General features: G+C 42.7%; 1 protein-coding gene across 10 annotated transcripts in view; it reads right to left on the bottom strand.

The window, feature by feature from the left end:
• Positions 1 to 1,447: 1,447 nt before the first annotated feature.
• myo18ab (myosin XVIIIAb) overlaps positions 1,448 to 27,580 on the bottom strand; it is a 101,144-nt gene continuing 75,011 nt past the window's right edge. For 7 of the 10 annotated variants that reach the window (XM_034528883.1, XM_034528884.1, XM_034528885.1 and 4 more), the window contains 12 exons: positions 26,255 to 26,365; positions 24,872 to 24,976; positions 23,766 to 23,912; positions 23,220 to 23,333; positions 20,704 to 20,820; positions 19,320 to 19,403; positions 17,030 to 17,167; positions 14,929 to 15,114; positions 14,659 to 14,798; positions 13,255 to 13,299; positions 8,725 to 8,847; positions 1,448 to 3,916 (listed from right to left, as the gene is read on the bottom strand). In XM_034528883.1, the coding sequence (XP_034384774.1) occupies positions 3,769 to 3,916; positions 8,725 to 8,847; positions 13,255 to 13,299; positions 14,659 to 14,798; positions 14,929 to 15,114; positions 17,030 to 17,167; positions 19,320 to 19,403; positions 20,704 to 20,820; positions 23,220 to 23,333; positions 23,766 to 23,912; positions 24,872 to 24,976; positions 26,255 to 26,365 (1,458 nt within the window). In that variant the 3' untranslated portion in view covers positions 1,448 to 3,768. Of the gene's footprint in view, positions 3,917 to 4,407; positions 7,274 to 8,724; positions 8,848 to 13,254; positions 13,300 to 14,658; positions 14,799 to 14,928; positions 15,115 to 17,029; positions 17,168 to 19,319; positions 19,404 to 20,703; positions 20,821 to 23,219; positions 23,334 to 23,765; positions 23,913 to 24,871; positions 24,977 to 26,254; positions 26,366 to 27,580 lie in introns of those variants that run through there. The other 3 variants (XM_034528889.1, XM_034528882.1, XM_034528888.1) reach the window with 2 other exon arrangements.

The raw sequence follows: 27,580 nt of genomic DNA, 5'->3' as shown, positions 1-27,580 counted from the left end.
CCGTCTATAGAACCACTGTAAGACGGAACTTTAGAGTCTGTCTATAGAACCACTGTAAGAAAGGACTTTAGAGTCTGTCTATAGAACCACTGTAAGACAGAACTTTAGAGTCAGTCTATAGAACCACTGTAAGATGGAACTTTAGTGTCTGTCCATAGAACCACTGTAAGACAGAACTTTAGAGTCTGTCTATAGAACCACTGTAAGACAGAACTTAAGAGTCTGTCTATAGAACCACTGTAAGACAGAACTTTAGAGAACCACTGTAAGACAGAACTTTAGAGAACCACTGTAATACAGAACTTTAGTGTCTGTCTATAGAACCACTGTAAGACAGAACTTTAGAGAACCACTGTAAGACAGAACTTTAGAGAACCACTGTAAGACAGAACTTTAGAGAACCACTGTAATACAGAACTTTAGTGTCCGTCCATAGAACCACTGTAAGACAGAACTTTAGAGAACCACTGTAAGACAGAACTTTAGAGAACCACTGTAAGACAGAACTTTAGAGAACCACTGTAATACAGAACTTTAGTGTTCGTCCATAGAACCACTGTAAGACAGAACTTTAGAGAACCACTGTAATACAGAACTTTAGTGTCCGTCCATAGAACCACTGTAATACAGAACTTTAGTGTCCGTCCATAGAACCACTGTAAGACAGAACTTTAGAGAACCACTGTAATACAGAACTTTAGTGTCCGTCCATAGAACCACTGTAATACAGAACTTTAGTGTCCGTCCATAGAACCACTGTAAGACAGAACTTTAGTGTCCGTCCATAGAACCACTGTAAGACAGAACTTTAGAGAACCACTGTAATACAGAACTTTAGTGTCCGTCCATAGAACCACTGTAAGACAGAACTTTAGAGAACCACTGTAATACAGAACTTTAGTGTCCGTCCATAGAACCACTGTAAGACAGAACTTTAGTGTCCGTCCATAGAACCACTGTAAGACAGAACTTTAGAGAACCACTGTAAGACAGAACTTTAGAGAACCACTGTAATACAGAACTTTAGTGTCCGTCCATAGAACCACTGTAATACAGAACTTTAGTGTCCGTCCATAGAACCACTGTAAGACAGAACTTTAGAGAACCACTGTAAGACAGAACTTTAGAGAACCACTGTAAGACAGAACTTTAGAGAACCACTGTAAGACAGAACTTCCATCGCAGCCTTCAGGTTTCTGGAGAGCTATTGGTTCTTGAGCTCTGCTTTGAACAGACAATATTCACTTTCCTCTGAATTAAACAACAAACAAAGACAATAATGAATTGAGTGGAGTTTGGGAAGGCGTTCACAGGGTCAACGCGGGTCAAGTGGATGAATCAGGAAACACGTCGTGTGGAAACCTTAGAACAAGAACACAGGCAAAGACCACATTTAAATGACATTACAGCAGCAAAACACCTCAACTCAGACAAATTCAGTCTTCAATGCATTCTAAAACAATCACCATCATTTATTTACAATATATTAAACTGTAATGCAAAATGTATAACAAGTGGTCAATTTGTTCAATAATGAAAATAAACATGAACTATTTTCAAAGCTAGCATCAATCATACACATATTTATATATAAATACGGTGTGCAGTCAGTAATATCATGCCTGCTTTTTTGTTTTTATTCCGTTGAAGCAAGACACTGTTTTCAGGGTCAATAAGGTCAAAAACACATTTCCACACTGCATAGAGAATATAAATGAAGACACAAGTCTACAAAACGCATGTATAGTAGAATAACACCCAACTACTCCCACAACGACCAACGCCTACAATTTCTTTTCAGCCCTAAATGCCACGTCACGTTCTCCTGGACTCTAAATGGCTTTCAAACACATTGTAATGCTGCTCAGTAAATAGATGACCAGGTGTGACACTGAAGCTACCATGAAAATGCAGGTTCCTATTTTGTTGCTGTTTCGAGGCATCATTGGGTTGAAGAAACAGAACACCTGACAAATAGCCAGGCCTCAAAGACACCGAACATAATTTCACAGTAATGGTTATTATATAGGCTGTAGTGTGTCCAGTTAACAAAGTTACAGTTAAAATACACAATGAGGCTTTAAAAGGAGATGCTGGTGATATTCTACACTTTCCTTACAATATCATCATAACCCATGAAAAGATCCAAGCAGAGATATGTTAATGTCAATCAGTGGATCTGCTGTACGGTTCATATTAAACTTTGGAGATGTTTGGCATTTAAATGTGCAGCATTGACCAATAGCAAATCAGCTATAAGGCTGCTAGGTCTGTCACTTTTATTCAAAATGTGTGGGATATGGGAGAAATAATGAGGTATACAATCTGTAATGATTTGTTTCAATGATAAATGGGCTACTCCACGTCCTGTTGGCCTATCTGTTAGCGAGGCTCATGTTAGAGAAAACAAGATAATTCATGCCACAAAACCCCAAAAGGTAATGCGTACAAGCACTGGATGTGACACTATGGATGGAAAATGTGACTTTAAAAAATAAAAAACACAACATAAGCCATATTTGAAGACTCAGTAGTCTTCAGTATGAACTGATTAGCTAAAGAGTTGCAATGACAACTGTGCTAGCTCCATTTGATGAAGACCACCAAGAGATGTGAAAGCTCCAGAAAACATGTCAAGTGGACCTTTGAGCTTCAGGACACACTGCTGGTTTTGGTCCTTTCATGTGATTTGTTGATAAAGAGACAAATATAGAACAGCACCAGTCGTTCCTTGGACATGCTGCTTGAGGATTCCCTACGTAGGACTGATGCCCAAAGTCAAGTACATTCTCTGCAAAAGGAAAGCGCATCACACGTAAAACAAACACAGGTGACACGTGAACAACAAGCACAAGAACAAAGCCAAAGTCTATTCCTCACTAAAGAATTAGTTCAATCAAGTCAAATTAAAAACAAGGCTTTTTGCAGAGGTAAGCTCAAACCTCGTGGAAATGAATTTGCTCGACGGCGGTCCTCTGCAAAACCAAATCTATCGCACATCAACTAAATGCTTTGCTGTTATGGAGGAGCAGTTATTGATGCAATCACCCTCCCTGTAAGGAAGAGCGAACGGCAGAACAACTTCCCCGTTTCTGCAGGGAAACAAAGAGGGAGCCGATGATGAGCGTGTCCTCGGTGTACGGCACGCAGCTCATGAAATGAGAAGCCAGCTGCAGAGGAGCCCACTTAAATCAAATGGCACTAGTCCCGAAAAGGAAAAGGAATAAAAATAAGGATGGGACTTTTCTCAGGACTCCGCATCAATTGGCAATAAGTAAAACACTGTGCACACACACTTGAACAAAGGCTTTTTGGCAATACATTGTACTATGGCAATACATCTTATTGTGGTGTAGAAGAAGAGAGGACGAGTGACAGTGACAAAGAGAGAGACAGAAAGAATCTATTATCATTGCAACCTCAAGTTCTTTGGCTAAGTTACAACCATACAGGGTGACAAGCTAATGCTGCTTGCATGCAACCAACGGCGTGGAGTTGTTAACAACAGAGCTGCTGTGTGTGTGTGTGTGTGTGTGTGTGTGTGTGTGACTAATGAGTGCCAAACACCGTGTAGTTTGTCAAATATGACCAAATCCTGTGAGGATCTGCAACAGGAAGCTCTGACGGTGTGTTGGGAACATGTGTTCCTGCAGGGTTGTGAGTTATTAACTGTGTGGTTTTGTCCAACTCAACACAAATGTGGTCAACTTTGCATGCAAGACAAACTCTTAAGGGCACGTTTCAGAGAGCGGACGCCGACAGCGAGGACTACGATGAGGTCTCATGAGGCCGGTCCTCGCTGTCGTCTTCTTTCATTTGGCTTCCGTATCGGAATCGAGAGTATTGAGAGCCCTGGGTCGCCCCGCCTTCTTCTTTTTCTTCTTCCTCTTCATCAGATCTCTCGAAGCCGTAGTGTCTGGAGCAGGAGAGAACAAGTAGAAGCTGATGTTGTTATCAGGAAATTGAGCCGAGAACAGTACAGTGTCTAACAGAGCTTGATGCACCGCAATGAAATAAAAACAAGCAAACGTCGCAATCATCCTCATCACAAGACAAACGCTGCATTTAGGAAGGACAAATACTCAAAATACAAACTCTCCATGGGCGTTTGTTTGTTTTTCCTCTCACGGAGAAGGTAGATAAGAAGATTGGCTAGAACCCTAAAAAAGCCCTAAGGGTAATGTGAGATGGCCATCCAAGCCTGTTATACATAGTGGTCCTGGATCAGGGGCAACACGAAATACAGGAACATATCACAAATAGGGGTCGGCTGTAGCTCATGGGGGGAGCGCTCGTCCCGTAACCACAAGGTCCTCGGTTCCATCCCCATAGTTCATGTTGAAGTGTCCTTGAGCAAGGCACTGAACCCCAGTTGCTCCCCGGGCTTCACTGCAGCCCACTGCTCCTTAATAACTAAGGAGGAATCAATGTAGAGGAGAATTTACCCACGGGGATCAATAAAATGTAGATTTCTTTGAAATATAGAAATCGCCAGAAAACACAGAAACACAAAGATGGAACTAAATCACAACACAAGTCTCGAGGGACGAAAAGCACAAACACACAATGTGTTCAATTCAACTACATGTCAGTTGAATTGAAGGTGAGCTCATGTGAGTTTTTAGGCTCTTATTGTGCCTCTGTGATACTATTGGAGAGATAAGCACCCCGAGCATTAGCCCGTTAGCATCTACTAGTTCTTACTTGCAGCGTTTCTGTATTTGGTGATTTTTGTTTCTCATTTGCTTGCGTCTTCTATATTTACAGTTGTTTTCTCTAAACTTGACAGCTATTTGTCTAAGTGGTGATGAGGTTGTCTTCATTTGCTTGTGTTTTGTCTATTTGCTTTGTGTCCTTGTGTTGCAGCTTGTTGAGCTCCCATAACCACGAGCTAGCTGTGCATATTGTCAGGTTAGCCTTTGCTCTCGCATTTAGTGGGAACAACAACTCTTGCAATGTGATACAACACTCGCATGCAATATGATTGTGTTATTATTGTTCCTAAGGGACCGAATAAATGCCATTCAAATACCAAATGCAAATCACTGCAACAGATGCGATTCCATCCTCTCATAATGTTACAGTTGTCATGTGAATCAGCTATATTGAATTACAAACCTGCTGAAAATGAAGTGGTTACCAAAATCTAAATATGATTAAAAAAAAGAAAAGGTAATCTCCAATGACTATAATGAACAAGAAAATACATCCAAACAGCTTAAACATTGTAAACTGGGGGTTAATTACTGTCAACTGTGCATCTCAAATGAATTTGCGAGTTATTTTTAATCAAAGCTTGGGGTCTAATTATACCTGCACTTATGGGGCTGAAAGGAGACGTGTATTATGGCCCCTCTTATTTAATTCTTGTTATCTTTGCCTGTCTGGGACTATACATGTCAGTGGTATCTCGGGATTGATTAAAGTCCGACTTGAGTGCAGCTTCTCACTAACTACACTACCCAGCTCCTTAAGAGTCCTCAATGAAGGCCTTACTAGACTAAAAGAAAATCAGCCACAGAGGTAGTGCTGCCAATGGTTTGACATGAATCTGAGAGGGGGTAGTAGTAAACATCAACAATTGTTAGCATGCCCAATACACATCATCAAAAGCAACCCAGAAATGTGAATTCTGAACTGTAAATGCCTAATCCAAGTCAGACTGGTGCTGATTGATGAGTTAAATAGTCTTTGATTGGTTAGGTAACAACATGCTTCAAAAACACTCTTCAAGGCAAGTCCATTTCAGGCAACCACCTACTGCCTGCCTCAGTCACTGTCCGGCCGATACAGGTACTTCATCATCAGGTTGTCGACCCTCTTCTTCCTCTTCTTATCATCCTTTTTGTTAATTGGCTGGCTCTCACTCGGCGGCCGAGCTTCTCCTTCGCTTTCAGGGCCGGACACCTTTCGATCCGGGGCCCTCTTCACACTGCTGGAGCTTCGGTAGGAAATGGTTGAAGCCCCGGAACTTGACCCAGAGTCCGACTCGGAATCTGAAGACGAAGAAGACGAGGAAGAAGACGAAGATTGGCCCCTCTTCTTGGACTTTTTCTTAGACTTCTTGGATCTCATCTTGGAGCTGCTCCTGTGACGGTGGTCGTCTCCTGAGCTGTCGGACTCTGAGCTATGGCTTCTCTTCTTTTTCTTGCTCTTGCCTTTGCTCTTACTGCGATGGCGACTGCTGCAGCTGCTGCCGCTGCGGGACGATCTCATGCAATCCACTGCCGATGCAGAGCGTCTAAGACTGCTGACAGGGCGACTACCATCTCCATTACTTTTGTTGTCGTCTTTAATATTCTTAGATTTTTCTTCTCCATCAGAGTCTTCCAAGCTCCTGCGCTTAAATTTGATTGGTTTGAAACTCAGCACCTCATTGATGGCTTTCTCCAGGTCAGGGTCCAGGTAGTTGCGATGACCAACTGGTTTGATATCCAATTGGGTATTATCAATTGGGTCATTATCAGCAGTTGATGATCTGGCTTGTGGGGGTGGCATGGAAGTGCTGCGGCCAGTGGATGTGTGAGGACTGTATGCCGACCTCTCGGTGAAGGCCACACTACGACTATCATCAATATCAACATCAAACTCGCTCAAGCGGCAGCTGCGTGCCAGGGACATATGGGAATCAGCTCGGCTAACACTTCCAGGACTGCGGCCCCCAGACCGTCTGCTAAAGCAAGGGCTACTGGGAGTGCTGCCATATAGTGACCGTCCGCCTCGGCCCTCATCTAAGTGTGAGGTGCTTTGGCGCCGTCCAAGTGGGCTTGACAGACCTAAACTGATGGTAGACTTGGCATCATTCTCGGGGCTTAACCCAAGACGTGTAGAGGCCCGACTTGGTGCAGTGTATGAAATTACAGATTCTTTGTCAAAATCAGCCCAACGGCTGTCCATACCTTTCCTGGCCCGGCTGTTGGCCTCTGAATAGGCCTGGGAGATGCATGATTCTCTGTCATGCATGTCATTTCCTGCCTGGGACTTCCTCCTGGAGCTGACCGAGTAGGTATCATGCTGAAGATCAAAGTTTTTGGGTTTAGCCTTATGGGGGGATAGAGCCTCTTCTGACTCTGCATTCTCCTTGAGGGCACTAAAGAGGGCATCCCCTTTGCCACTGATGGAATTAAGGTTGGACCGTTTTCTGTAGCTGAGAGAGCTCATCACCGACATTGGCCGGCTCGGCTCTACGTCTTTGCCCTCTTTATTGACCTCTTGCCATTCCTTACCCTCTTTCCTTTCTTTCCCTTCCTTTGCGTCTACATTTACAGCAAATCTAGAAAGAAGCAACAGTGGAGGACGAAGGAATGAAGACAATGGGAGAGAAAATGACAAAGATGAGGTATTGGGTCGAGTGGAAGGGAAGGAAGAGAATACAAAAATAAATGATGAAACATGACAAATAAAAACAGAAATGTCATGAGATTGTACAGTAAAGCAATGAAATAGATTAGGAGAATGCAGACAACTGAAAAGGAACTAAAGGACAGTAGAAAAACCTACCGAGAACCGATGAAGGCCACAGTAATGATCAGAATGGGAAAAAAATTATCTTACAAAGCCACTTTAAAGCAATCGAAATGTTTTGGCTAATGGGCCCATGTGGCATTATGGCAAAAACATAAAAATGATATAGCCATTTAGCTTAAAGCAGATACATAGGTAATACATCTGAAAAAACTTTGAGGGCCAGTGTGTAAGATTCCAGGAAACATAATGAGTTGTATTTCTGTACCGGTTCAAAATAGTTTTGTCTTTGTTACCTTAGCGCCATGTTGCGGACTCCGCTGCTTTACCTGAAGGTCACCGACCTGCAACAACGTGAGCCGCCAAGTGCAAAACCGTGATAACGGCAGCTAAATTTCAATGCTCCTAAATGAACACGGCAAAGGTCTTGAAATATACCACGGTTTTGTCTGGAGGAGTGAGTGGAGGGGTATTCAGTTGGTTGAAATCTGCAACCACACTGCTAGATGCCACCACATCGTACACACTGGACCTTAAAGTATCAAATATAAATACTTTATTTAAGAGGTTTGCGTGAAGTTGAAACCTAGGTCAAGCGAACATTTTCCATCCTGGTGGGAAATTATCCAGTAATCTTGCTGAAATATACTAAAATATTTTACATTAAATTCCATATTTCTTCCGGGTACTTCCTGTTTAATACTGATCTCAAACAGTGAATCCTATGAGAATTACCGAAACTTCAACAACATAATTTGAAAATCAGATTCAAACCAAACAAAGCTTAAACAACACGTTAAACTAAACTTTTGTACCCCATTATTTTGATCTATCCGTTGTTGAACGTCTGAGAGAACTGGCCAAGAAATCCGGTGTACCGGGGCAAATGACAATTACAGTCACTTAAACTTGAACGCTGCGACGACAAGGGCCAGTGTTGGCTTATCCCTTAGAGTTTGTCTGTGGGGACATGCTGCTAAGAGAGATTCAACTTTTCAAAAAGGTTGGTAATGGCTCAGCTGAGGGAGGGCAGTTAAATCTTCTGGTAAGGAGACAAATCTGGGGCAATGGTAGCTGTCAGCTGGCAGACACATTCATTTATCTCAGCAGGCGGCTCAGGTAAACTATACCATCTGGCCATTGGGCATGTCAATAAATCTACCACAGAGGTGGTTTGTTTTTAGAAAAAAAGCAGGCAACAATAAAGACAAAGCAGCTTGAAAAATACATTTCTGTAATAGCAGCTGCTTTCGTACTGACCTGGAGCTCTTGAGGCTGCCGTCATCTGACAGGTTCTTGGTGGAACCTTTGCTTTTAGACAACCAGGACTTCACCCCATCCACACGATCCTCCACCTCAGAGTCTGTGTCTGAATCCCCCTGACTGGTAAGAGTCAGAGACAGGAAAACAAGTCAGTGGAAGCAAAGGAGAGACAAGATGGAAAAGGAGGCTGTGAATAGAAAAACGACAGAAGTTATGGCTATTCACAGAGGAGAGAAAAGGGTCAAAGAAATGTTGGTGTGAAAGGTGAGTCAACACTGGTAGAAATGTTCCTGCACTTCTCTGTAGCTGTGGAGACAAAGAATGGAGAACAAGCTGTTTGTGTTAGTGTGGAAGCAAAGAAGGATTGTGACATTCATACTGGATAAAAGACAGCACATGCTCAAAAGATTCCAGTTAGCACCCAAACATGCCCACGAGAGGTTGTATCGACGTAAACACCACACAGAAAGTTCTTACTGTTGTCACTGTTAGAAGAGTGCTTCACTATCATGGTGCTACGTCTAGCTGGCACTCAGGCATCCAACAAGCATTCTACCTTTACTGTCCCAGTAACATTCATACAACGCAGGAACAGCCTGCGGGTAACAATCTGGATTAAGTGTGTTGCCCAAGGACACATCGACATGTACTAGCAGAGCCGGGTATCGAACCGCCGATCCTTTGATTAAAGGATGACCCTGCTCTACCACTGAGCCACAGGTCTGGATTGAACTTAATGTTCAAATAATTATTTGTTGAGGTTGTCTGCTTACATCTCCTACATTTCAATACAATGTGGTTTCACAATGGGATTTGGTGTGATGGTGCAATATGTGAGGATGCTACTCTAGTGGCGTTCTTATGATGGCCTTTATGCAGAAATGCATTGGCATAAGAGACTTGAATGATTAACTGTGGGCATAGTATTACTATTGTTGTTATTGGAGAAGGATGATCTCACTTCGTACATTACTCTATCTTTAGCAGGAAGTGTAGCTGACTTGCAATGGCCGTCAAATTGGAACAAAGCACACAAATATGATCTATTGCTACTTAACTTCATATTTGTATATCTACAATGTCTAAACAGCATTCATCTGGAAATAACTGCATATACTTAATAAAGATTAGATCCAAACCACATAAAAAAGAGTTGCGTCGAACATGTCCAGATTTACCTTTCATCGGGTAATTATTGTCATCACCAGTTCTGCACACACACATGCAGTCATATGCACACACTCATAAAATCCCTTCTTGACAGAATGATTTGGTACACAGCTGGGCACTGCACGGTGGTTCCTCTCAATTATCATTACGCATACATGAACCACTGTGAGCCACGGAGTAAAATAGAGGGCTTGTCATAAAATCTGACACGGATGGAAAGAACGCAACACTCATTAAGAGCCGTCAAAGCCCAGTGCTTGTGTGGCGCTGTGAAATTAAGTTGTTACAGCTTAATAGTCCTACAGAGACATCAGAAGGGCGCCACATCTCTGCATCGGTTTCAGAAAGCCTCCCATCTTGTCGGGGAAGAGAGAGAACATTTCTTTCTCCAGTACACGGAGCTCTGAGAGGCCCAGTGCCACATAGAATTAAAATCATTAGCAGTCGGAGACAAAAGCTCCCTGGATTTCAAAGGGGAGATTTCAAATAATGGCTTTCCCAGTGAGATCCAAATGCAGTCGGCTGGCTTTAATGGAATACAATAACCTTAAGCTGTGATTAGCTATACAAAACATGCCTCTGCTATTAGACAATCTGGGGACTTGCTGCTGTCTATGATGACAGAGCAGCCGAGTGTCTTTGGCACCGTGGACTTCTCAAACAAGACTTCACTCCTTGAGGGGAGAAGGTGCTCTAATGTCAGGTAGCAGGCCCTCTGTGGGCTTTATGTCGTGGACTGGCATCATTTTCTTTCAGTCCAAATAGTGTTACCCTATCCTGGGGGAGGAGGGGGCACACAAAGCCCAGGACTTTGTATCTAGTGGTTAGGGTGAATATCTAACATTGCCTCAAGACAGTCATCAAGCTTTAGTTGCTACAATATTGTTGTAAAATAAATGTTTTGGGTCTACGCTCATTAATCTGTGTAATAATGTCATGAAACAGTTAGAGCACATAGAGGGAGACTTCTCTGGTCTACAGCCAAAACTACAATTGTGGACAATACGTAATTGCGCACTTCGCACACTGTCAACCACAATTTATGTCCTTGACCACCGTCCCATTAGTTAAGCCCTGCCAACAGCCTGGGGAAGCAAACAAACAGAGTGCAGAGGAGACATTAATTGTCTGTGACATTCTGCTGCCATTGGTTGTACATCTCTGTTACACACTATTACATTCATCATTAGCTTCTATGGATCCTCCTGCTCCGCTCTGCTCCTCTGTGTCCCTGGGTCTTATAGACACAGTTTGTGCCTCCGATATATGAAGCTGTCGGCCCAATGAAGTCCCTGTGGCTTTGGAGCCCAGATGGGCATATGCACCGTCTCCAAGACCATGTGGAAACATAAGCTCGGAGAACAGTGTCACATGGAAAGGTACCACCGTTAATCTGTGCTGCAAGACACAAATCCAAATAGTAATTTATTAGCTGTACTAAAAGCCAATTGAATTTATAAAAGCATGGTCAATTATCTGTGCTGATTTACATTTAAAATTCTTACGATACTTAACAGTTTTAAAGAAGGTCTTCAGAGATACATCCGTAATGTGCATGTATCCTCCAGGCCTCCGAGTGGCCGAGAACATGTTTGATTGGCGGCACGAAACACAAAGGAAACCAATTGAGGACAGGGGAGTTGTTTGTGGGCGTGGCCTCCAATACGATATATCACATTCAGTTTTTTGGCTGGACGTTCTCCAGGTGGCAGGACACCAGGCTCCATGTCACCAATGGATGCTTTGATTGCTCTCAAAAAGAAAAACTACAACTACGATATTTAATATTGTATTGGGCTGTAAGTACAATGTAAGTACGTTTCTGGAACCACGGATATGATGAATGTGGACATTTGTGCATTCAGTCAAAGTAAAGTAAAGTAGCACCAGAGCGAGGGCCGTGGTATCAAGCGACTGTTAATGAAAGTTACTTGGCATAATAACGTTTTCTATACATTCTGAAATGTTAACACTCACAGCCGGTGTTTCCTGAACCGATGTGAGGTCCCTTGTGCAGATTGTAAAGCCCTCTGAGAAACATTTGTAATTTGGGCGTTACTAAATAATTTGAATTGAATTAAGAAGAAAACAACACATTATACTTTATCTTATAATGTTCCTAGCTGCAGCTAACCGTCTATATCAAATGACAACAACATTGTGACTGAGCTGGTGCTGTCTGAAGCGTAAATGTCTTCCAAGTACATTACAGTACAGTAGATTAAGAATAAACCCCAATATGATTTCAATGACATCTTAAGTTCATAGCGTTTCTTGAGAATATGTATTTTGGAGCAGCTTCATATACAATTGAATTATACTGTAATCATGTTAATATGTTCAAATGTATAGCTCCATAAATTATATTTCACAGAAATAGAAATTGTATGTTGTGTGAGTAAACATTTTGATTCCAATGTGACGATGCTAACAGCTCATTACAAATCAAAACACTACACACTCGGATTAATAATTCCTTTACAGCCGGGAGACTGGGATGGCTGAGCCAGAGGTTAATGCTGCGTGTGTGCTCCTCGCCTGGTGAGCAAGGCAGCTTTTTGTAACACATTTGACGCTTTTGCATTATTAAGCAAGGGCGAGTCCAAGATTGATGAGGAACACAGCCTTTCTTTCTCCTGTCAGGAGGGCAGTCGAAACCGAGCCAGTCACATCCAGATGAAATATTAAGATAGCCCAGGGAGCGAGAGGCTGACTCGTCATCGACTGCTGTTACGACACAACACAGCAGTGTCTGACATGACGCCCCCCCCCGGCTGTGTAAAGGAAGAACTGTGAGTATGATCTCAGTCAAGTCACAAAGCTTTGCAAAGCAGTAACCACAGTGAAGCTGAGGAGGGAGACTTGTTTCATGCTGGGGCTTAAGCAACATATTGTCAGTGGTAGCCATGCAACTCAGCATGTGAGGCCGTGCAATCAAGAGTGGCGTCGACTGGGGGTTGAGGGAACCTCTAATGACTGTTGATGATGCATTATCCCCAAGCCTTCCCCCATCAAAGGAAACCCCCCCTTGGCTTGACTGTTCCACTGTATCTTCCCTTTGAATGTTGGCCACGTGTGCATCTGCAACTGAGCTTTGATTCTGAGGGCCTGACACCAAAAGCTGATGTCTTGAAATAGATGAGGAATCAGGGAACATCTCAACACATTATAATTGGCCCGAAATGCCAGGTGCATTCCAAATATCTTTTCTTTTTTTATTGGTCTGGGGGGGATTTCTCCTTTGAATATATCTCATTCAGACAGTGTGACAGCAAGAAGTCAACTTCTCAACTACACATTCAAAGACTGTAGAATACTGCATCATTTCCAGTGGTGCAAACAAATAAAGTTCCTCACGCTCGGTTCTGTCTTTTCTGATACTTTGTCACCATGTCTTGCAAACTGGTCGTGATGATGAAGGGTGGAGGGACAAAGAAGAAAAGACAATACAGAAAAACAAAAGACAACAGAAGGGAAAAACAGGAAATAAGAATGTAAATAAAGCTCATACATATCTCAATAAATGTGTGCGTCATGGAAGATGCTGTGATGACAGACTAGTACAGTATGCATCCTGTTTCAGGGACATTGACTGTGTGCCACCATCTTGTGTCTTGCCTACAGAGGCTGTCTACTGCTGCTGTAGACAACCGTCCTACTTGTTGTACCAGAGGTCTATTTAAGGGGAGCATTGACCTGAGGAGGAGGGGCCTTCAAGGTACATGACCAGAACATTCACTACCTGGAGGGCTTTGATTGGATGGTTGAATGTGTCATTGGTCCTATGGCAGTATGACACAAATCAGCTCTCATTACAGTTCAACACAACAGGCTTATCTGCAGGGTGTGATAACTATTATTATCCTCTATATAATAAATATAAAGTATAAATATGTTTGAAATGTATCTCAGTAAAGTTCTGCAACGTGAGAACAGTAGAGTGCAAACAACAATCAAATGAGGAATGGACTTGGACTTGAGTCACAACGTGGTTACCCCAGCTACTCATAAATACACCTGCCGACACCTCGAGAGCTCACTCATGAACATGTTGAACCCTGATCGTTTCACACGTCTGATTTAGGGAGCGTTTATGTGTTGGCCCATCTTTTCTGGTTCTACGGCTGTAGCTTGAGGTACAGATGGTGAACTGGTTGTTGCTCTGGTCTACAGACACGAGGGAACCAGGCAACCTCACTCTGATGACGAGACTCCAGCTCTGTTCTACAGACATGAGACTGATGTCTGCTCTCCCAGTGAGACTTTATACTGAGGAGGAGTTCCACAGGATGGTCCTTAGCTCTACATTTAATGCACATGATCAGACCGATGCTGCCAAACCCATCACGGGTATCTACATACAGTCTAAGAGCAAGGCGCTGCTCTTCCAAAATCTCTGCTACAATGTATGTAATTGCACAAAAGATGGTAATTGCAATACATTCCTAACACGATGAGCTATAAAAGATTTACAAAACTATCCCACCACTTATGGATTGTAGCAGAGTTTTGGTCCCCTGAAGATGAAGGTTGTTAAACATCCTACAGGACGCTGTGGATAGCAATATATTGGTAATAAATAACAACAATCTTAATCATTTTCTGGTGAGTTGGTATGATAGAGAGTTGTCATCGACCTGCTAATGAAGATGCTAAGAAGTGTCTGAAAGCTCAAGAACATGGTAGTGAGGGACCTCGAGTGGAAATGATGATCAGAGGGACATTCTGCTGGTTTCCATCCTCATGTGTTTATGCTTGTACCTGTTGATCAGGTCTTCATTGTCGTCACTCTCCATCTCGTCCTCGATGGCTGCCTGGAGGTCACCGATCCTCTTGAAGGCCAGCTTGAGGTCAGCCTGCAGGCTCTGATTAGCAGCCTCTAAGCTCTCAATGTCCATTTCCTGTTAATGAGACGCGAGTGAGCAGAGCGGGACCAACGGTTCATTTGTTGTTGATGGATTCCATCTCCTAAACTAACGGAGCTGCCCGCTCATCGATAATTGTAAGTAAGTTGTCTCATCGTGACCTTACCAGCTCGTGTTTTTTGCGGCTGGCCTCGGCTTCTTTCTTGGCCAGTTCAGCCATCTCCTCTTTGACGTCGCGGATCTGTCTCTGCTGACGCTTGTTCTGTTCCTTCTCTCGATTCTCGCTGCTGCTGCGTTGGTCTCGTTCCTCTGTCAGCTTCTCCAAGTTCTCTTTCAGACGCGCTACAAGGCTCTGAGCAGCAATAAAGAGAGATGGTTCCACAACAAGGTCAGACCATATATATCAGGGCACCAACACAGAGTCCAGCCAAAGTTGAACCTGGCTCAATTTTTGCTGGTCCACAACACAACATCATCTGGCAAGTTGCATATGCATCCAATCATGTTGGTAGCTCAGCCCGCTCTCTCCAACAAAGTCTGCTAGAAATGTGTTTGCATTGTGAATCACAGCCAACTAACTTTCACCGAGTTTCATCTGTCACTCAGCACTGTTGCGTTGCCCTTTATAGATGACATGAGAGACCAGGTCCTGCTGTGGCCCTCAAGCAGCCAAACACGGCTCATGTCACTCCACTTCTCTTTTCTCTCCACTGGCTCGTCGTAGTGAGTTGTAGTCAGTACTGCTCGTGGCTTAGAGCACCCACCTACCTGAATCCCCACATTCAGATTCATAAGATTACTGTTCATGACAATCTGCGAATAACTGACGACTAGTCTTACTGCCAGGAAACCAATCTCAATCCAGCCTCTGAGTTCCAACTCCACTGGATCAGCAGAACCCTGTGATGACCTACTCTTCCCAGAGTGTTTCCGTAATATGCTCTTTCTCTCTATCTCTAGCCTACTATAATATACTCTACACAAACAGAAGTTATTTGCTCTGCACTTTGTTGTTCTTGAATGCACCTGGTAGCCTCTACACCCGTGTGCCGGGTGGAATGTGTAACTGATGCAGAGGAACTCAAAGGCCTCACCTTCATCCACTGGTTTGTGTGACAACAGATAAATAATTACTGCAGTTTTCATTTGTGTTTTGGCTTCCGATGTGAGGTCAAAGGTCAGGGATGTCGTATGTGTACAGATTGTAAAGCCTTCTGAGGAAAATTTGTAAATGTGATTCTGGGCTATAGAAAATAAACTAAATTGAATTGATTAACAAAGCTACTGTAGAGAATTAGAGCACAAAAAATACTCAATACATTCCGAGAAGCCCCTGAAATAATAGATGGGAGTCTAACACTTCACCTCCACAGAACCACGGAGGGAAACAATGTTACGGATTGATGAGCTTATTTGTATCAATAATGCATTGGGCTGGTGCACCAGGCTTTCATCACATGTTTGTCCTCAGCCGTGTGTTAACAGGTGACTCCCATATAAGTCTTTTGAATCTGCAGCCAGTCTGTATCGACGCCAGCAGCATACTTCATCAGTGAGTAAGCGCCTGCATTAGCCACCAGCCCTTCCATATTTCACCAACTGAGTGGGAGGATTACTGTTCCTCCTCCCATCTGTATTGATTGAGTTCTGCTACCTCCAGCTTTGATGAGTAATACTCCTCAGGCTACCTGAAATCTTCACCCGCTTTTAATGCTGGTGAGAAGCCATAGAAAGCCGAGCAACAGACAGCGTCTCTGTTTCCCTATCTGACACACTTCACCACAGGCGAAAAAAGAAAAATCTCATTTAATAAATAAATACAGTTATTTTGACTTTGGAGGTCAAGGAGCAGAGGGAGTGTGCCTGGAGGTGAGCACATTGCACAGCTAGTAATTACTAAACTGAAGCTGCAGAACTGAGCACTAGGTCATTTTATCATTGGGCGAGAGGATTTCAATTTGTCCCTGAGAGCGAGCAGATGGTAACCTTTAGCCTTCACTTGTGCTTTTTGTCTCAAGCAAAAGCAGAAAATAATTTGAAAACGACACAGTAACAATTGCTAGAGGACAAAGTAAAGCAGGGATGGTCTAACTGACAGTGGTCCGAAGTGTTCTGGAGATGCAGTACGTGTGCTGCCATTATATGTGCATGTTGTCATGACCTTTATGTCTGCAGTCCATCTCTGACCTCGGGAGCACATTTCACCCGCCCACCTCCATCAGCCGCCTACTAACACCAGCACTCGTCCCCCTGTCTTTAGCTCTCACCTCCAGGCGTTTGACCTGGGTCTTCTCAAACTCCAGCTTGGTCTCCAGCTCGCGGATCTTGGCCTCCTGCCGGCTGACGAGGGATTTCTCCACCATGGACTGCTCTTGGAACTCCAGCTGGCTCTGGAGGGCTTGCATCTAAGACACAGACATACACATGTGTAAGTCACCATATGTGTGAGTGAGACCAATGGGCCAAAATAAAAACAGAGCTTTTATTGTCTGAATTCAAAGCTTTTCATCATAAAGAGCAGACATGTCATGGAGGCTCCTTCCTGTGTGCAGATACCACCCAACACTAAATAGCCGTTGACACCAATGACTTTAGCTCTTGATGAACGGATCTTTGATGCATCATTTCCTGAGAGCGCATTAGAGTCTTTAGGTTTTCCCTCCAACCAATCCCCACAGTAGTTGATGTTGTGAGTTATAAATTAATCTGACTGACGGATCTCATCCTCTGCTGCATTCGGTTGCATTAAAAACCTTTCAGCCCTTTGGTTCACAATTGCATAAAGAAAGTATTATTAATTTGAAATATTTGAAACTTTGTATAGATCATCAGTAAATGGACTGCACTTGTATAGGCTAGTCTTCCAACCACTGAAAGGGCAGAAGCCCCAAATAACCGGTCTAGAACCCATCTAGGACCTTAGGTCAGAAGAGGACATCTTACTCCAGCTGTGCCGAATGAAAACGATGCATGCAGCCTCAGATTACGAGGTTCAGCATTATTGCTCGTCTTGGGACACCAAGTTGGCCATGTGTCACACTGCAGTGCCAATCCAAGGTTGTATTTGTTAAAGGGAGACGGCCGATGCAGCGCTGCTCATTCATGCTTTCAAGTTTGTACACGCGATTCTTCTTTTCATTACGAGACTTAAAGTGTCGTAACATAAGGCCGGCATATGTTGACAATTTCTTAAACAAGGTTTTGAGGCAAAAATAATAAGTATTGATCAATATGAAAACCATGAAAAACCCCAAGGCCAATCAACACACTCAAGACAAAGTCAAACCATCAGAAACAAGCAGAAAAGTAGAAACTCTTTACATTTGTGGAGCTGGAACCAGCAAATACTTGGCTTTCTAGGCTGAAAAGTAACATGTCAAGTAAAGCGGTTCTGCTCTTGAACCGCTTTCAATTTCGGTCGTGATCCTGGTTTTAAAAAGGTAAATCTTTAGATTAAAGTATTCATAGACCGTGGTCATCTGGTCATGTAAGGAGGCATTACCTGATCAATGGACTGTACTTTTCTAGTCTTCAGACCACTCAAAGCTTTAACACTGCATGACATCATTCACACCTATTTATACACTGATGGGAGGGGCTACCATGCAAGGTGACTGACTAACATTCATACTAATTCATATATTACAACAGCAATTTTAGGGTTCAGTGTCTTGTGGAGTAGCGGAGCCGGGGATCGAGTCTCCGATCCTTTGATTGAAGGATCTGTTCTACCACTGAGCCACAGTCACCCTAAGTCTGTATGCTACGAGCAATTGATCAAACATAGCTCTCCATCATCTTCTTCCCACACAGGAGGTCCTCTCCTGAGAAGAGCAAAGGGAAGAGAGTCCTGAACCCAGCTGAGACCTGCTGTCTGAGTCCAGTTCAGTTACTGCTTCAAAATAAAAGCTTTTAAATGACAAAATGAAGCATTTATAGAAAGATACGCTCCTTATACCACTGAATAAGCAAAGCTTTGTTAGTTAAAAATAACAAGGGACTGTTATTGTGAAGGATTGTAAGGAAATAAAATGTTTATCCACTTTTTACAGCTGCTACTTTGACCACGAACTATATCCAATCACTGCCTGATGAGGCAGATTACATCGAAGTGTGTAGTGTGGACACACACACAAGGACACAACTGAGTTCTGATCTGGTGGACCCGATAACAAAAACACACCGAACAGCCCCTCAGTGCTGTTTGTCCCCCATCAACAAGCACAAATACTTAAATACCTCACACCACTTTAAAAACGTCAATTTTAGTCAAATGCATTGGGCTAGCAACACAAAGGAGATGGGAGATCACAGCTGCATTTGAATAGAATAAACTTATAAAGGCTCTTTTCCAATTTGTTCCTGAGCCCCACATGCATGTGAAATGACTGCAGGGCTGGATTACACTTCACTCGTCCTGCTGGTACCTCCTCTGGTCTGACGAATAGGTTTTAAAGCTCTCTGCCTGTTTCACTGTGATTTTAGATGGAATACAGATTTTAACTGGATGCCTTTGTTACATCAGTAGTATGCCGAGAGCAGGTAACCGGCATATACCTTCTCCTGAACCTCCTGTTTCTCCTTGAGGGCCTCCTCCAGCTGGGCTTGTAGGTCACTGATCTGCGCCAGGTTCTGGGCCGACTGAAACCACAAAAAACACACGAGAAGCAAAGTCAGTGAGCAACATGATACATTAGTTGGATATTACTCGTGTTTTTCTTTTATTCCATTTGACGAAAGAATACATGATCTGAAGTATATCAATTATACAGGATTCAGGCTAAACATCCTAAAAAGTCAATCTTAATCCATTAAACTCCAAACAATAAAAAAGACGTTATACAACACAACGACACATTTCATAGACAAAGAGCTCTGCTGGAAACATCCTTTTAGTCTGGTGAAAGCGTATCAATGAATCTCATTTTAGTGAGACCTGTGTGAAATATGTGAGCTCCTCCTCACAGTAGATGAGCACTCGGCTCCCACAGGGAATTCAGCTGCTTCAGTTTAGACGGGAAGGATGAGATCATTTGGAGCCAGTGGAGGCAGATCACTCATCACTCCAGCCGCAATGGAAAGGAAGCACTTTTACTGCACTTTCATTTCCCCATGCTATTCATCTGCATGTACAGCGACATTAATACTAATGGGAGTTAGCCAAACACCACCGCTTTTCAAAAACGTGTCATTTGGAAGAGAGTGAGTGTGTGAGTGTGTGAGTGTGTGTGTGTGTGATGTTACATCAGCTCTCCGATGTTGGGCAGATCTCTGCTTTCTATTTAAAATCATACACCAGTGAACGTCTTCCTCTGTTCCGTGATGTATTGCTGACTTACAGTATCAGCTGTAGAACTGATCAATACTGTACTGCTTGTTTATGGGACCCACTTAAAGGTTCTCTGTTGAGGGACAACTCGTATCACTGCAGCGGTGTGCTGTTTCTGAGCCGCTCTCCGTTTAGCTCGTCTCGTGCACGTGCTTGAGGGCGCTCGTGCATCAACACAGAAAACTGGTATTTTTATATTGTCTTTTGAAAAGAAGATCTAATAATCCTCCAGACATAAATAAACCAATCACCAACACATGTTGGTATTGCTTGAGGCGACACACATTCAGAGTTTTAAATACAATTAAATGTGTTCAAGCCAGTTAAGCAAGTTTTATTTGGCCAATCCTGTGGCTGCTCTGTAAAATAAGCTTCATTCCCTTTTTAGGTCTTTATTTAAACTAAACATGAAATGGAAAGTGTAACTGTATTAGTAACCAATTCATTGTGAGATGGAATATGAGATACAAAAGGTCAAAGATCAAAGCATTTTCTTTAGAATGGGATTCATTAATACTTTAAAGGATAAAGCTGCATAAAGAGGCCTTAATTGTAATGTTTAGGCCATAATGTTATTGGGGTCTCTAACAGAGGAAGAGGAGAACAGCGGACCTGAGCTACAGCGGCCTTGTGCTTCTTCATCAGCTCGTTCAGGTCCTCCTGGTCCTCCTCCATCCTGGACTGCAGGTCATTCTTCTCTCTCTGCAGACGACTCAGCTGCTCCTCCAGCTGAAGGACAAAGACATTCGTAAATACATCAAACCCGCTGTGTGAGACAAGTTGCAGCTGTGTGTGCAGTTAAAACACAAAGGTGAGACAGCACGTGTCTCTGGCTATGAGCAACCTCACTGGGCAGCAGCTTTACATGTCAATTAGCTGACGCTTTTATCCAAAGTGACTTACAATACACTGTAGAACAGCTACAGGGAGCAATTCAGGGTCAAGTGCCTTGCTCAAGGAAACATCCCCCTGATTGAAAGACGGACCTGCTAACCACTGACCCACAGTCGCCCTTAAGTACTTAAATAACATGGTGCAGTGCTGCTAGTGATGTGAAACTCGAGGATTCAAACGTGCGATTATGTCTTGACAATAGATGTCGGCTTGAAATTATATATATTTATATATATATATAAATAAATACTAATTTATAAAGTCCAGGCCATTCCCTTTTGATAGAATAAATTTAGATTTGTATCTTTAAAATAGGCAGAAATTAATTATTTATCAGGATTAATAGTAAAATTCTTATTATCGCTGTCATCATTATTCAGATAAATTCAAAAGCACATAGTGCATATAGATTACTTTTCTCTTCCCACACCACACCTTCTTGACACTACCGTCACAGTAATATCTTATATTTTATATAGATCTTAGGTCATCTATATGGATATTTTCTAGGCACACGGGTATATTGTGTAGATTTAGAAAGTAAATCTATACATATCCATGAACAGTTATAAATCATGCTTTGACTTTTCCCAGAGGAGAGCTCGTCTTAGCTCCTCCCCCTTATCACAGGGTCCATCAGGGATGATCTAAAGGCCGTCAGAACCAGGACGTCCAATGAGAGGCTAAAGGCTCGTACCTTCAGCTGAGAGGAGAAGTAATCCCTCTGTAGTGACTGGGATAGAGGTTGTTGGTTCAGGGATATGGATTAATAAATCATGACTAATGTGTCTATGTGAAAAGGCTAATGAGTCAGGGGACAGGTGGAGCTCACAGTGAAGCATCCATCTCATTTAGAAACGGTCCAAACGGGAAGAAGAATGAAGAAGAATCAAAAGACAACCTCGTCATCCAAATCCGTGTTTTGAAGCCAAGATTTATTCATTCCTCGTCTATTTATATTAAAACCACGCGCTGCTGAGACGTACCAAGGTGCACAGTCACTAAAAATATCCATGTGAAATCTGGGGCAAATTAATTTACATATCACACTTTCCCTTTTTAAATTCTCTGAGTGCTAATAAAAGCTTTGAAGGCAGCTCATCCTCTGCAGCGTCGGGAACATTTTGTGATGGACGTGAGAAAAAAAAACGTGACAGTCAAAAGCGTCAAACTTTAATTTAACACATTCAACAATAGGCTGTCAGTGCAATCTCAACCCAATTACGTTGCTCTTTGTTTTTTTTCTTCCTTTTTTCCCTCTCAGGTTGCTGTGAAAAAATAAAGCTGCCGGAAACTTGCGAGGCAATTTTCTCAAAACACTTCAATTATGGCGATAGACCAGGGGGAGATGGTAGAAACGGCAAACCATCTGAAAGAAATGTTATTTGCATGATTTTATCTTGGTTGAATTGCAATGTGTGATGCGGTTGAGGCTCCATTTATATAATAATCATTTCTGTCATTCTGGCAGCCTCCTACTTCCCCTGCAGGCTGGATGTCTGCTGCAGAGGTCGTCCTCAAAGACACCCTTTCAAAACCAACAGCAGGGTACGCCTTCATCACTCTCTTTCTATTAGATGGATCATGCATTTGGGGGAAAACATTAGGATGCATTAGTGTGGAATACGTTCATAAGCTTCTCCAAACAACCTGATTCAAAACCAAAATGATAGCCGAGATGAAGCCGAGCATGGCCCTGACCAATAAATACCCTCCAAATAAAGGATACAGGACCATGAGCTGCTTGGAGGTTTTATTAGGATGGCAGAGGGAGATTAGCCTTGAGTTTGAATCACGCCTCGTCTATTATCGGCTCATAAACGTTGTAGCGTAACAATCCAACACGGCACAACTTGAAGTTGAGCCATCGGCACATTACGACTTGTGGTGAATGACTGAATTTCCCACGCTGTGACAAACGTGTGTAGATGAAGCATCAACTGACAAGCTAATTCCACCATGCTTTCATAACCCCTCATCTCTGGCTCAAGGCAAGGACTTGACAGGTTGACTGCTGTCCTGCTACCACCACAGATGGTGCTGCGCTCTAAAAGACTCAGACACAATCCATGTCCTCACCACTCATGGTCATTTCCAAGCTTTAGCTTTTTCCTCTTCTTAAACAACAACAACTTGCTGAAGGAAACCATGTATGTAACCACACATGTGTGGTTGGGTGACTGCAGGAAAGTGCTTTTAAAGGCTGAGCTGAGGATCCAGAGAGCTGTACTGACCGCCTGTTTTGTTTTGGAGATGTCCTCCATCTGAACGTGCAGATCTTCAATCTCCACCTCCATGGACTTTCGAGCTTTAACTGCAGACGCAGAGGTGAACTCAGACTCCTCCAGCTGGAACAGACACAAGTGGAGGAAAATGTATTAGTTCAGTAACAAAATGTAAATCACATGAACAGTGACTGAACCAAAATATCAATTGATTCTGGTCCCTGTCCATTCAAATTCATGGCACCGTGGTTACATATGGAACAATTGGAGTTGTAACTGGAAAAGAGAGAGAGGAGTAGTATCAGTTGTCCCATTTACATTTATTCTCAAGGATAAACATGTATAGGCAGTTTTCTAGGAAGCATCCTCATATCTTTGTCCTAGGATGGCGAAGTCCTGACGCGTTCTACTCTGATTGGCTAGTATTCGTCTGTGTAATATTTGTAATTTTGACAAAAAACAACATTCTGAACAAATACATTGAGGTGCAAATGAATGGCACAGAAAGAAGTCCTGTAGGTGTAAAGGCCGCCTGTGCGTTTACGATGTCGGTACCTGGTTCTTGAGCTGAGCGATCTCTCTCTTGCTGGGCGCGTTGTTCTTTATGTGGTCCAACATGATCTGGGCATCAGCCAGCAGGGCCTTGGTTCTCTTCAGGTCCTTCCTCAAACGCTTCTCAGTCTCCATGTCACCGCTTCTCACCTGGGAAACAGGTACAGTCAAGTTTGGTGACACGACTGATACATCGGGGATTAGCATCCATGTTACCATTAAAAAGGCCCAATCCCTACATTTTATCACACATACATTTTAGTTCAATTTACACACATTATTTATTGTTTAGCTTATAGATGGAAAACCATTATTCTGTCATTAAAATTCATTTAAAAATGATTTTCTTATTGCTTTGTTAAAAAATGTACATTTATCGTTCAGTATTATTTTACCTGTTAAATCTACATATTTTCCAATAATTTACATCGTAGTATGTCAAAATAATTTGAACACAAGGTCAAACATTACATTTCCAGCAGTTTTATTATATATAGCAATTAAATATAAAATATAAATTATTTAAACAAAAATAAACTCTGTCAATTGACTAATTAATTAATTGTTGCAACTCTAGAAAAGATGTCGGGAGTCGGCTGACCTTTTCTAATTAGCTTGTACATCTAAGATAACTAAATAAATGGTCTTTACCGTAACCCTAAAAAACCCTTCATGTTGAGGTCAGTACAAGAAAGCTCCACGTCGGTTAATGGTCAAGACGCGGTGATCACAGGTGGTCTGGTTGCAGCAGGATTCTCCTGTTTCCTGGTTTTATGAACGTAATTGATGCCGATGGCTCTCTAGTTGGCAAAGTCAGATACATCTGTGACTCAGTCAGCTGAAGTCATATAAAACGCCCACATCTCCACACACAGATGGCAGTAGTGCTCTGGCTTTACAACTAATAACCTCCCTAACATTGAGGTACTATATCACCCTGCACACAGCCAATGTGTCTGTGATGTGCTGTGAATACACAGAAGAAATGAGCCGGTCAAGTCCTGTTGGAAGATGAATGCATCTTACATTGACTATTTCCCACACACTTATTGTTAAAGTGGAAACTGGGACTGATCCCATGAAGACTTCCCATCATACAGTGTAGTTACCTTGGTCTGTGAGGACAGAAGCTTGGACTCCAGCTCTCTCTTCTCTTTCAGCACCTTCTGCTTCTCATCGTATTCTTCTTCAAGCTGGACTTCCATTTGCTTTAGCTGGACACACGGAAATAAAACCTCAGCAATGAGTACATTCATAGACCGGTCTGATCCCAGTGGGACGGAAAGTAGAGCTCAACATTTATTATTATTTAAGAATATTAACAATTATGTTACATCCCTCTAGGTCCTGACATGTTGACCTGGTTACCATCACAAGATGAATTGTACTAATGACTGTACCAAATGTTGTGCAAAGCCATCCAGTAGACTTTGAGATATTTCACGGGATAATTGAAAACGTTGGCAAGAACCAGTCTGCAGTATCTTGTATATTCATATGCTTTGGATGCACAATGAGCAACAAACACATTACTATAGGTCTACCTCCTTCATGCAGTTATTCAGTATAATCCATCATCAAACACTACATCCCCTTGGACATGACACTGGAAGACGCAGTGGGGGGGGGGGCCAACAGCAAACCTACCACTGACTCACTCAGACACCCACACACACACACAGACACACACACTCAGCACACTGATATCACATGGCGGTTGAGCCACCAATGGGAGCCAAATGTGACTCAAGGACATAAATAATTCACATAATGGATCCTAATCTAACAAATACAATGAATACAGTTGGAGGGTCTTTGTATGCATAGTGTGTGTCTTGTGTGTGTGTGTGTGTGTGTGTGTGTACTATGAGGGCCAGTTCCACAAATACCCTAAATCCTTCAATAAAAGCCTAAGCAAGCACCAATGAAGGCAAAGGTACACTATAGGCTCATTGTAACATCCACAGCACCTACTCATCAATGTAAGAACACGGCATACAACAATGTGAGAGCAGTATGACGTCAGGCTTATGTTATACTGACAACAGGTAAACATAGAGATGACTTTGTATTACCAGCAAACAAACGTTGTGTCTCAGTGACATAAGATCATTTCTAGAATGGGGAGGACTCTAACTCAGTTCATCTGGTCACATGACATCTCTTCTTCTGTCCATCCGGGGAGAGGGATCCTCCTCTGTTGCTCTCCTGAAGGGTTCTTCACTTTTTTCCCTGTGAAAGGTTATTCTTGGGGAGTCTTTCCTGATCCGATGTGAGGTCAAAGGTCAGGGATGTCGTATGTGTACAGATTGTAAAGCCCTCTGAGGATAATTTGTAATTTGTGATATTGGGCTATACAAAATAAACTCAACTGAATTGACGTGTGCTCCAAATAGCACACACGTCACACCCATCGCTCCCTCACGTTCAATCATAATTGTACAACAAACTTTAGTCACAGTATTACAATGTGTGCATGAACACATCCTCACCTTCTTGCTGCAGGACTGTCTGACCTCCTCCACTTCATCGTCTTTGCTCTCGATGTCCTTGGAATGAGTGTGACGCAGACGCTCCATCTCCATCTCCAGACGAAGTTTGGCCTGGAAGACGAACACAGACGTCGTACACTCTGCTTAAAGGAGGCCATCGCTGGTTTTCAACCTGGTTTCCATATATAATTCATAGACGACGTGCATATGTTGTTCTTAATATTGCTAATAGACTGACAGCTGCTCATAGTGGACGAACTACAGGGAGGCGTTGGCTTCCTGTCTGGAGCATCACTGCAGCTCAGTCTGCTGCTGGAGCTGCTTTATGTTTTGAGAACACCTTTTATTACATGTTTGATACGACCATTGACTTCCTGCTGACTCGTCGTTTTTATAATGTGTCTTCCATCAGTCAGAGTGGAGATGGTTGAGGAACAGGACATTAGTATCAGCAGTAGTGCTCCTCAGGTAAGCAGCACAGGAACAGTGTGATTAAGTAGAGCTGGAGGCCTGGCACACTGCCACTAAATGTTAAGTTGTTAAAATAGCAGTTTGGTAAATCCGTGCTGTACTCAGACTATAAAGCTGCTAAATTCTAAATTGAGGGCCTCTTTATCTTGTCCACACAGCTCTCAACATGGCGCTCTCTGCTCAGGTAGACATGACAGAGATGATCGTTGTTTGATGAGATATTAATGTTCTGAATGTGCAACACATTGTGGAGGTCAGTGCTTTTTCTGCATCGTAGCACTGGGGGTGGGACGATGTGGCGTTTTATATCTATAAAAAACACTCGCAATGACTTGATTGTGGTGAATTTCCATTGAATGGTAAATATCCTCACAAGCTGTCTAGCTCCCTGTTTTGAACAAAGATAAGGTAATGTGTTAGGGCCATTTGAATATTTTTAAGCATATATTAATAATTATCGGTAACATAAATACCAATTACCACCCAATATGAACATGTCATACTCTCTGACGCCTACTACAAACATACTGCCTCGTGATGTCGGATGTTTTAAAGGCTCTTTAAAGGTCTCCTCCCTACCTCCTCACAGTGGTTCACCTTAAGCGCTCTCTTAATGATAAGTGGCTCTGTGGATTTGTGAAGAACTTTCATCTTTACCAGGTTCTTATCTGAAAGGCTTCATGATTACGGCCCACAGGGTTCCAACAGGGTCATTCTGCAGAGTTCTTAAACCTTCACATATGGAGCCATGTCATCGTTCAACGGTTCACCTCGTGCTCGTGTCCAGATGGAGGACACAACTGTACTGCAGGGATGTGCATCCTGTGCAGTTTGTTGGTGTCTGATAAACTCTGT

Source organism: Cyclopterus lumpus, chromosome 25 (genome assembly GCF_009769545.1).
Source record: "Cyclopterus lumpus isolate fCycLum1 chromosome 25, fCycLum1.pri, whole genome shotgun sequence".
Taxonomy (NCBI): domain Eukaryota; kingdom Metazoa; phylum Chordata; class Actinopteri; order Perciformes; family Cyclopteridae; genus Cyclopterus; species Cyclopterus lumpus.
The sequence above is the reverse complement of the archived record's forward strand: the minus strand, read 5'-3'. Positions and strand labels throughout refer to the sequence as shown.